At 48.0% G+C, this 10,825-nt stretch overlaps 3 protein-coding genes across 3 annotated transcripts; 1 reads left to right on the top strand and 2 right to left on the bottom strand.

Moving 5' to 3' along the window:
- Window positions 1-1,287: 1,287 nt before the first annotated feature.
- LOC141027609 (uncharacterized) lies at window positions 1,288-2,535 on the bottom strand. The gene has a single exon (XM_073504696.1). It carries the CDS (start codon window positions 2,533-2,535, stop codon window positions 1,288-1,290), a length of 1,248 nt encoding a protein of 415 aa, XP_073360797.1.
- Window positions 2,536-4,743: 2,208 nt separating this feature from the next.
- On the top strand, window positions 4,744-5,256 carry LOC109747152 (RING-H2 finger protein ATL32-like). Its single transcript, XM_020306241.1, has one exon. The coding sequence runs from the start codon at window positions 4,744-4,746 to the stop codon at window positions 5,254-5,256; it is 513 nt and encodes a 170-aa protein (XP_020161830.1).
- A 2,612-nt stretch (window positions 5,257-7,868) lies between these two features.
- LOC109747161 (uncharacterized) lies at window positions 7,869-10,337 on the bottom strand. The gene is made up of 2 exons (XM_020306247.3): window positions 10,075-10,337; window positions 7,869-8,560 (listed from the first exon to the last, which is right to left on the bottom strand). Exons 1-2 carry the CDS (start codon window positions 10,268-10,270, stop codon window positions 8,247-8,249), a joined length of 510 nt encoding a protein of 169 aa, XP_020161836.1. The 5' UTR covers window positions 10,271-10,337; the 3' UTR covers window positions 7,869-8,246.
- Between the last annotated feature and the right edge of the window lie 488 nt (window positions 10,338-10,825).

Raw genomic sequence — 10,825 nt, 5'->3', positions numbered from 1 at the left:
TCAAAGTCCAAATCCAGCTTAATAGAACATTATAAAAGCAACTCCATCCGAGCAGCACTGGCAAAACCCTAACCCCTCCCCGACCGGGCTGCCACCCACTCCCCTCCTACTCCTTGGGTCGTCAAAGGGCGAGATCAAACAAAGCTCGTGCAACGTTCACGCCGACAGGGCCATCTTACAGCGCTCGTGAGCTCCCCCTTCCCCTTCTCGTTTTGGTGTTCCTGCTGCTTGCGTGCTGGCCAAGGCTGCAGTCCCTCCGATATTCGTGCTGGCCAACCACCCTTTGCAGTGCTGCAGCGGGACCCTGTATGTGCAAGCGAGCAGCAGATCCCTGGAAGCGCCCCCTTCTCGGTACTACTCGGATCCGACGCCCGTCCACATCCTCTTCCTCGATCTGGCATCTCCAGCTTACCATAGTTGGGATAGTACGACGCTGCTTTGATGATCTCTTTTAGTTATATGACAGTCTTATAATGACACGTGCATATTAATAAGATGAGAAAGAAGTATTTCTTGCTTTCCTAAGTTTCATATCTTTCCAACCAACTCATCCGAGCAGCACTAGCGAAACCCCAACCCCTCCCCGACCCCACTGCCACCCACTCGCCTCCTACTCCTTGGCGCCGCCAAGCAAAGCTCGTGCAACCTTCGTGCTGACGGGACCGTCCTGCAGGCTGCAGCGCTCGTGGGCTTCCCACCCCACCCTTCTTGCTTCGGGGTTGCTAGCTGCTGCTCGCCTGGCCCTGGCGGCAGTCCCTCCAATATTCGCGGCGGCCAGCCACCCTCTGCAGCACTGCAGCGGGCCCTTGTATGTACAAGCACGCAGATCTCTAGAAGCGGTCCCTTCTCGGTGCCACTCGGATCTGATGCCCACCCGCATCCTCTTCCTCGATCTGGCGCCTCCAGCTTACTATAGTAGGGATAGTATGACGCTGCTTTGATGATTTCTTTTATTTATATGACAGCCTTAAAATGACATCATGGATATTAATAAGATGAGAAAGAAGTATTTTTGCTTTCCTAAGTTTCATATCTTTCCAATTGCATAGTCTATATAAATAAAAGCACCATAATATCATCTAATAAGCACCGAAAGACACCAACATGATTATAATGGGAGAAGATAACTTGGACACCCCTTCCGTAGTGAGGACTGTGTGCTAAAATTAGTAGAATGTGAGAGGATGGTACCATGAAATTAACTAATACTTGCATCATATTGCAATACCAACCATATATGGTATGCCACAAACAATACAATTAAAAACCAGATGCAAGCTTACCCCTTCAAATAGTTGGTGGAGACAAGGATGGCGAGAAACCTTCATACAGATGGGTGTGTGGGGAGAAGTACAAGGACTGAGTCCCACGAAACCACTTAAGCTTCATAGTCTGCAGATCCAGTGAATAAGAGCTGAAGTGGAATTCTGGAGACTCCGGGTTGTCTACATTCCCATGTAGAAGTAAGCATCCCCCAGCAACACCGATGATGTCATAGTGATATTTATATGGCACCGAGATTACGTCCTCCCTTCGCCACTCCTTTGTGCCATCCCCATTATCCTGCAAAATGTCATACAAGAGGTGTTTTCCATCATCTTCAATGCTACGGCTAAACATCCCGAGCCTTCCTTCCATTGCCTCCACAAAGACCATCTGATAATGGCCACGTGGAGTGCTGAGAGAAGAGAAATCCTCCGTACGCGTGTCGAACACGAGCAGCTTGCGGGTATAAGGTATCTCCCAATAAAAGCGTCCGTGAGCATAATGGTGACGCGTGGATAGAGTAGCCAGGAAGAAATCCACGCCGACGTGTCCTGCCATCAAGGCGCCCCAACCACCAAATGTAACAGTGCGCCATTGGCCGGCACGGGCACCCGACGAAGAGAAGATGAAGAGGATCAGCGTGCTCGAGCACCTGAGCAAGCACATGACCCTGAAGCCCGGTGGAGCGTCGGCATTGTCGCCCCTGTCCTGGCCGGCAGGGGCAAGGAAGGGGTGACAATGTATGACATCCAGCTGCCTGGTTAGGGCAGCCAGGTCGTCAGGGAGGGCAGGTAGCAGGACGTAGCGCCGATGCAGTGGGTCGCACACGGCGAGGTTGGCCAGGAAATCCCCATGCTTGGAGAGGAGGGCGCGGCCGTCGCGGAAGTCACAGTTGATCCACAGCTCCGGGGAGGGGAGGAAGGAGCAGGAGAAGTCGGCCTTGGCGAGGGTGTGGGCGGCGGCCGCCGCGGCGGGGTGGGGCGGCTGGGCCGGGAGGAAGGAGACCGAGAGGTTGGCCCTTTGGGACGATTCGTACGCGAGTACTCCCAGGAGAGGCGGCCGGTGGAGGGCGCGGAAGCGGCGGAGGAAGGAGCGGGCGGCGATGATGCGGCGGAAGGATGCGCTGGCCATGGATGCGCGGGCGAGGTCCTCGGCCGTGGTGAGGCGGAGGAAGATGTCATCGACGACGTGTTCCGGGAGGGCCTCCTGGGACTCCATGGCCGGCGGGGCGTCGCCGTCGGGGCTGTTGGGCGGCGCCGGCGGCGCCATTGTGGTGGATCGGAGGATTTGGGGTTTCTCGATCGGGGCTTACCACTTTCCGTTTCTACTGGAGGAAAATTACCTCCCTTTTTTCTTTTAAAAAAACGAAGCAGTTTTTTTTTTGCAACGAAAAATCAAGCAAATTGATACGTATTTGTTTTGTAACCAAACCGTACACTCTCTCCGTTTCAAAATTTATGGCATATCACAACAAGACCCTGGCTGTTTGTATGCTAATAACTACTCCCTCAGTTCCTAAATATTTGTTTTTTTAAAGATTTCAAATGGACTACCACATACGGATGTATGTAGACATATTTTAGAGTGTAGATGCATTCATTTTGCTCTGTATGTAGGCACATGTTGAAATCTCTAAAAGGACAAATATTTAGGAACGGAGAGAGTAGTAAACAAAATTACCGTATCGACCCATGTACAAACAATACTCTTTACCCCTGCAACTAATAAAATAACTAATTGTTCTAATTTTATCCTCGGTCAAACTTTCTTATAAATTGTTTGTTCACTTCCGGAAACTGCACTTTTCCTATTACTGTGAGGCTCTTCCCCTCACAGGAATACAATTTTCTTGGCGAGCAAAACTGCGGCCCAAGGAAAACTGCATATTTTCCTATAGGAACAAAAATACCCCACAGGAGAATATTGTCCTGTGAGTGTCCAGCCCACAGGAAAAATGTTTGGGGCCAGCCCGCCATTGCTCCACCATGAAACTGGCTTTTGTGCCAAAAACTATTACCTCGCGGTTTTTTTTTCCTTTGACGCCTCAAACGAAACTTTCTCGCGCGGCAAGATGAAAAGCAGCGCACCAACTCAATTTTTCTGTGTGGTATGAGCCTACAAGAAAGAGGCCCAGAGAGATATACAAAAGCGAGAAGCCCTAGAACAATTCCCCAGTTCGCCTCCCCTCTCCATCTCGTCTGCTCCATGGCCGCCGCCCTCAAACTTTCTAGCCGTAGTGGTCGCCCTCCTCCACTGGTACCAATGTACTCCTTATGCTACAAATACAGTTACCAAAACAGCCCACTTTGTTATACTCCCACAGAACAATTACATCATCAATAAGGAAAGGAATAATCTCGCTAGAGGGCTCATCCAACCAAGCACTACTACAAAATTGAGCCATGTCGCTTTCCTATTATAGTGTATGGAGCTAGTAAGAGGAAGAACATAAGCAACATGATAACAATCGTAAAAAAACAGCCACCGCTGGTCCTGCTGATCTTCCATCATTCTTTATGATTTTAGTGACCTTAAGGTTGTCAAAATTAATAACAAGGCGACCACAACCTGCCGTTTGCGTTAGGTGCAGGCCGAATCTCAGTGCCAAAGCTTTTGCAGCGATGACATCTATACACCAGATAACTCTTTATGGATTGAATCTTGCGGACCCCTCTCTCAGTCTCCACTAATCTTTCTCCCCTATTTCTAACCATGGACCTCTCCTCCCTCTGATTTTGAACAAAATATTGACATGTTTAACTGCTAAATCTGACTGTTTCTTTGCGATACTCTCGTACATAAGAGACCCTGATCATCTAACTTTTTTAACACAGTACAGACGCAGACGCTAATGCATACGAACATATACTCATCCCTATGAAGGCACGCATGCACACCTCACCTCTATGAGCACCTTCGGGAACGTCTCCTACCACTAAACACACATTGCCAGAAAGCCTGAAATATATCCAGAAAAATGCAATGACCAATGTCAAGTCTAGGACATGAACCTGGTGGACTAGAGATACCACTGTCCTTTTAACCATCCAACCATATGTTGATTTGCTTTCTTGAACATCTAACTGAAAGCAAATGGGTGATATTTATCAATTGCATGGCCTTGCCTTCAGAATAACAACTGCAGAGATCCTCCTCCTTGTGATCATCGAAACATAATTCAGTACGCTGCAAATTGTCTCTTGCGGTCTTCCTGACCACCAGGATGACACACACATACACACCATGATGACACACACATGTGCATGTTACGGTAATTTTGGCTGATCAAAAGTACGAGCACGTAAACTCCAAGATGGCCAGCTTGTCGACATCGATGAGCTCTTGCAGTCAGACAACACACGCCGCGTGAAAAGACAAGACACCAGCACACACCTGAACCAAACTAACTATAGGATTCTATAGGAAGCTCAAACTACAGACCGATAGCATTGGAACCGGCTTGATTCGGTCGCCGGCATGCCGCTCAAGCTCGTGTTCATCGTCGTTGCTCCGGTGGCCTTGACGTGCGGCATACTGCAACTCTCCGGCGTCCCCTGGCGAACCAATGTAGGCATCGGCAGCGTTCTGCTCGCCTTCCTCTTCGTCGTCGGGCTGTGCGAGCGCCTGCGCTCTGGCGCTAGGCCGCATCGCCAGCTCCCGCAACAACCGGAGAGGGATCAGTCCATGGCAGCACTTCCACGGGAACCGGCCGTGGGGCTAGGCCGGGCGGCGATCGCCGGCCTGCCCGTGTACAAGTACGAGAAGCTGAGGTGCGGCGGCGGAGACAGCCACGAGTGCGCGGTGTGCCTCGCCGAGGTCAGGCCCAAGGAGGTGGTGAAGCAGCTGCCGGCGTGCACGCACCTCTTCCATGACCGGTGCATCGATGATTGGCTCTGGTCTCACAGGACGTGCCCGGTCTGCCGGTCTCCGGTTGTTGCCTCCACCGTGCCGGCCGTCGAAGTTGCTGCCCGTGCTATGCAATCTGTCTAGGGCTTCTTTGATTTTCCATAGGAGTTTTAGGGGGTTGACTCCTTAAGGATTTCCCACACGTCCATCACTCATATAACACTATAAAATGGTTTGAAGGAAGTAGCATTTTGAATCCAGTTATCATGCCAAACTTCCGTTGTCAAACCATCTCCAACTCTTCGGATGAGGCCTTTCTTGAGCACCTCTCTGCCTGTAAATGATGGCCTTCCACGCAGTGGAGGCGCCGGCAGGGCATCCTGCCTGCAAGAAATCTCCATCAAGATAGTAACGTCCCCTAAGGACTCTGCACACATGCTCTCGGGCTTGTCAATCAGGTGCCATGCATGTTTCGGAAGCTTAGCATCATTGGACATCTGTAGGTCTCAGAAAGCCAAGCCCGCCCTTCGCCTTTGATATCGGCATCTTCTCCCATGACTGCAAGTGCATTCCCCTCTTGTAAGTGATCCATCCTTTCACATAACTGTCGTCACTTTCTGGCATAAGCCTTTTGTGAGCTTGAAAGCCTTAAGAAGAACCAATTTTGCCACACATGACATCAATTTCTCACAGTATCCCTGCACCCTTGATCTAGCCTGCTCGCGGTAATGAATAAAATTCTGCTCCATAATCCTACCCGTCGCCGTTGGTAGTCCCAGGTACTTCTCTGCCAGAGCTTCTCTATGAATCTGCAAGTTGTATCTGACTCCTGCCCTCACAGATGCCCCGCAATTTGGGCTAAAAAGCACATAACTGTTGGCCTTACTAACACACTAACCAGAGCCCAAACTATATGCTTGCAGAATATCATTCAGTCGTTGTGCACTTCTGGAATCTGCTTCCTAAAAAATACAGTCATCTGCAAAAAAAAAAGATGTGAAATCCATGGGGATTTCAAACCTCGCCAAATGCCTCTATGAACCCATCCACCATCATAATTCTTGAGAAGGCATGATAACCCTTCCCCACAAAACAGAAAGAGATTGGGGGAGTGGGTCACTTTGCCTTATACCTCTAGAAGGGTAAAATGATGGTAGGAGTTCCCCGTTCATCTTAACTTGAAAAGTCCTTCATGACCAGAGACACCCAAACTTCAGGAAAAAAAACAGCTGAAGCATGATTCCTTGAAGATAGGGTCATTCCACGCGATCATACGCCTTCCTAATGTCAACTTTGACAGCACACTAACCCTGCTTACTCTTCTTTCTCTTCATGGCATGGATGCACTCGTAAGCAGTGATGACATTATCAGTTATAAGTTTACCTGGTACAAAAGCGCTTTGCTCTTCAGCAACAATCTCATCAAGGATCTCCCTTAGCCTATTAGCCAACACTTTAAGCAAAGTTTATATATCACATTACAAAGAGAAATGCGTCTATATTGAGTGATATTTCTCGGATTTTTAACCTTGGGAATCAACACAATTACGGTTTTATTTATAGCCTCCAGCATATGGCCACCATTCAGAAAATGTAACACCGCATGTGAGACATTCTCCTTTATCAGAGACCAATGGTGTTGGTAAAACCCCACATTGAAGCCATCGGTCCCTGGTGCGTTAGATGGAGCCACTGCAAATATGCATGCTTGACTTCCTCCTCACAGAAAGGCCGGATCAGCCTCTCATTCATAACGCTAGTCACCACAGGTGGGACCTGGTGCAACACCTCATCAATCACAACCTCATAAGCCATATACAAGTTTATGTAAAAAAGTTTGCACTTCGGCTTGGATTTCATCCCTTGTGTCAAGAATCGCCCCATCCACATTTTTTAGCACCAAAAACTTGTTGTGATGCTTTCTCCTTGAAGCTTGTGCATGGAAAAAGACCAGTGTTCCGATCACCGGCATGTAGCCAATCCGCCCTTCATCTTTGGCATGCCATAATCTCCTCTTTAAACAGGAGATCATTAAGCTGTCTAGAAAGGCCCTTTTCCCTCCTGGATGGCCCTTGATACAGAGAATTAACCTTCTCCTGCTCGAACTCACGACGCACTTTCGTGAGCTTCCTCTGGATATCTCCAAACTTTTATGAATTGTATGGTTTTGAACATATGTCAAAGCCAAGAAGCGAGAAAATTGAGAGGTGCACCAGAACAAAACAATAATAATCGTATCTCACAGGATTTGGGAAGAGAACATGTAAATTTTATGAGAAAAAAAAAACAGATATTTTTAGTGCCTTGTGTGAAAACAACAAATTTAGTGCTCATAATTTCCCTACTTTAGAGAATCAATTTTTTTTTCTCTCGGGCACAAAAATGTTTTCTTCCTGCCATGGAAATCTGAGAAGCACATAGAACATTCATATTGCAATTTTTCTATAAATTTTCAACATAAGCGCCTCTGCAGTAGTGCTCATAATCTACTGTTCCCCCGGGGAATCATTTTGTCTCTCCCCCTTAGCGGCGCTGCAGTAGAGGTATAGCTCACATGTAAGCAGCACAATTGTGCTAGTAGCAGATCGAATCCCTACAATTTGAGCCAAAAAACTTTGGGGTGTTTTGATTGGCTGATTATGAAAACATGAGATTAGAAAATTTCACGATGACTCCATGGTTGAATTAATTATGTAGAAAATTTCATATGACGCAGTTCAAAGTTCTTACGAAAGATTCGTATGCAAAAAGGAAACTTTAAATCAAAGAGGCCCTCGGGCATTGAAGAGCAAAGAATTAGAATTGCCCATTACATATGAATATATGATTTGACCTGCAGTACTAGATACAGTCACCATTAGATATCGTCGAGAAAAATTTCACCATCAGGTATACAAGAAAGCAACATACATATGGCCCAAACAACAGTAGTCAGCCATTAAAACTGGTCATCCTCTTGCAGGCTTGATTATCATCAAATCAGAAGCGATGACAGCAAATTATTCCTGTGTGCACGCAAACTCAGTCTGATTTCACAAAAAATCATGGAAGCAGAGCTAGTAGAATCCTAGGCTCGTTGCAAAATCTGTTCACTCGGATCAGCATGTACTATGTTACACCATGCCACTGTGGCCTTACAAGAACCTGTCGACCGTGGCTGCCAATGCCGTGTCTGCAATGGCACCGATAACTGTCTCCTTTCTCTCGCCGTCCTTGAAGATGAGGATGGTGGGGATGCTCCTGATGCCATACCTCGAGGCCACCTCCTGGTTCTCATCCGTGTTCACCCTCAGACACCTCAGCCTGCCAGCATAGGCCTTGGCCAGGTCTGCGATGATGGGGTGCATCAGGCGGCAGGGGCCGCACCATGGCGCCCAGAACGCGACCAGCACCGCTGTCTCGCACCCCAGGACGACCTCATCCCATGTCTGCTCCTCCACATCGCCCACTGCAAGTGCAAACAGGCACTCAAGATCAATATAGAGAACCTGATTGTTTGTTTCTTGTTTCAGAAGAAAAAATCAACCAACACTCCAACTGGGCAATCATGCAGGTACTCTGTTTTGTGCATTGTGCAGTTAACCATCTGCAGATCAAGAATTCTGGATTCTAGATATGCATATACCATCGATTGGGAGCTAGCAATCAAAGATAAGCGACAAGGAGAGGACAGTAACATGAGCTTTACATCTCTGACATACGTTTACATGAGAAGCAGAAGTTACTAGTTAATTATAGTGTGAAAACTTACTAGTTCACTGTGACACTACAAGCAGAGGACAGTAACATGAGCTTTACATCTCTGACATACGTTGCAATACAACTCCAAAACTGAGGCCTTCTTTGGACAAAAGGCAGTGAAACTGCACTACCACTAAAATGCATAGAGCGGCACTGTAACCAAAAAGCTGAGACCTTGTGTAGATAGGATCAGGATGCAGTGAAGAATTTAGCCAACACCCCAGCTGGGCAATAGCTAATGCCTGCTACAACTTTCTGCTACAGGATTAGATTAAGTAAGCATGCGGCACCACATAGTTCACCAGCACACTACCCTGTTGCAATATCAACATGAGCTTCTTATCTGTTACTCCCTCCATTCCACAATGTAGTGCCAATAGATTTTTGTGAAAGTCAAACTTTGCCAACTTTGACCAAGTGTATAGAGAAAACTGTCTACATCTACAATACCAAACATGTATATTCTGAAAATATAACTCACGATGTATCCAATGATATGCATTTGGTATTCTAGATGTACCTACTTTTCTCTATAAACATGGTCAAAGTTTGTAATGTTTGACTTCTGTAAAAATCTATAGGCACTACATTATGGAACGGAGGGAGTACATACTACCCTGTTCACCGCACAGTTCACTGCAGAGGATAGAAACGTGAGCTTCTTATCTGTTACTCCCTCCGTAAAGAAATATAAGAACATTAAACGCTCGTACATACTAGTAGTCCAGTTGCAATATAACTCCACAACCATTCAACCAAGACCTTGTTCCGATATAAAATGCAGTGAAGTGCAGTACCAATGAAATGTACCAGTCAGCAATATATATAACCCAAAAGCCAAGCCCTGCCCTTTTGCAGAGTGTCTATAGGAACTGGATGGCGTGAAATTCAGTCGCCGGCTGCAGACAAGTTTGCTCTGCCGACGAGAGGCGAGATTCGACTGCCAACTGCTGGATGAACAGACATACAGGAAGCACACCTGCGGCAACAAGGGTGAAATTGAAGTGCTGCTAACGAGAAGCTGTGGAACAAGATTAACACAAGTGTGTGCGTGTGTGCCTAATTAAGCTGGTGAATTCGGCGGTAGGCTGTTCCTATTCCTATCTGCCAGCATGTAGCAGTAGCACAGATCCCATGCTGAAAATGATTCGTCAGGCGGCACGCAAGGAATTTCTTAGCTGGGACTTGATGATCTGAAGCGTGATTTTGCGTCTCACGTACCGTGGTCGGCGGCCTTGCAGCAGGCGACGCGGCGTCCGGCGGAGGCGGCGACGGCGCCTCCGGTCGGCGGCCGCCTCGGCTGCGGGGGGTTGAAGCAGGAGGGGGAGAGGGAGGACGCGGCGCGGTGGAGGGGGTAGGTCGGGCGTCGGGCGGCGGAGGGCCCCGGAGAGGGCGATATCGCCGTCGCCGCCGGCATGGGGGATCTCGAAGGGGAGGGGAAGAGGGAAGGTTCTGGAAGGGAGGAAGGACGGGTCGATCCAACTTTGCTTACCTCGCCTCGCTCCATGGCCTTTGGATTTTAGATCCAACGGCTGAGAAGCTCCCGGAGCACCAGATATCTTCCCGCCTCGCTGTAGAGGCCGTCAAAAGAAATACAAGTAAAAATAAAGGATTAGTACTTGAATTAGCGATCCTACGCATAGATTTGGGCGTTTGGTCTAATGGTATGATTCTCGCTTTGGGTGCCAGAGGTCACGAGTTCGATTCTTGCAACACCCCTTTCTTTTTTTTCCTTCTTTTTCTTTGTTCCCTTTTATTTTTTTTTTCTTTCATTTTCTCCGGTCGTGAAGAAAACTAACCTATTCTACTGGCCGCGTCGCCGGTGTACAGGAGCTGCTTGATCGCCTCCATCGTTGTCCCCTCACCATCGACGAGGTGCTGGTGCCGAAAAGCTTCAGAGATTTGGAGCACAATTTACCAATGGGTCGATGATGATGATTTACTCTGAGGCGTCAGGAGCAGGGTTCATGTC

This window comes from Aegilops tauschii, chromosome 7, assembly GCF_002575655.3.
Source record: "Aegilops tauschii subsp. strangulata cultivar AL8/78 chromosome 7, Aet v6.0, whole genome shotgun sequence".
Taxonomy (NCBI): domain Eukaryota; kingdom Viridiplantae; phylum Streptophyta; class Magnoliopsida; order Poales; family Poaceae; genus Aegilops; species Aegilops tauschii.
Note: the sequence above shows the minus strand (reverse complement) of the source record. Positions and strands in the feature narration are given on the sequence as shown.

What these genes read in the sequence shown, in the direction of transcription:
- LOC109747152 (XM_020306241.1), top strand. Translation starts at nt 4,744, where the DNA reads ATGCCGCTCAAGCTCGTGTTCATCGTCGTTGCTCCGGTGGCCTTGACG.
- LOC141027609 (XM_073504696.1), bottom strand. Translation starts at nt 2,535, where the DNA reads ATGGCGCCGCCGGCGCCGCCCAACAGCCCCGACGGCGACGCCCCGCCG.
- LOC109747161 (XM_020306247.3), bottom strand. Translation starts at nt 10,270, where the DNA reads ATGCCGGCGGCGACGGCGATATCGCCCTCTCCGGGGCCCTCCGCCGCC. An exon ending in CTGCAAGGCCGCCGACCACG is followed by an intron (nt 8,561 to 10,074) that starts GTACGTGAGACG and finishes TTGCACTTGCAG; the next exon opens with TGGGCGATGTGGAGGAGCAG.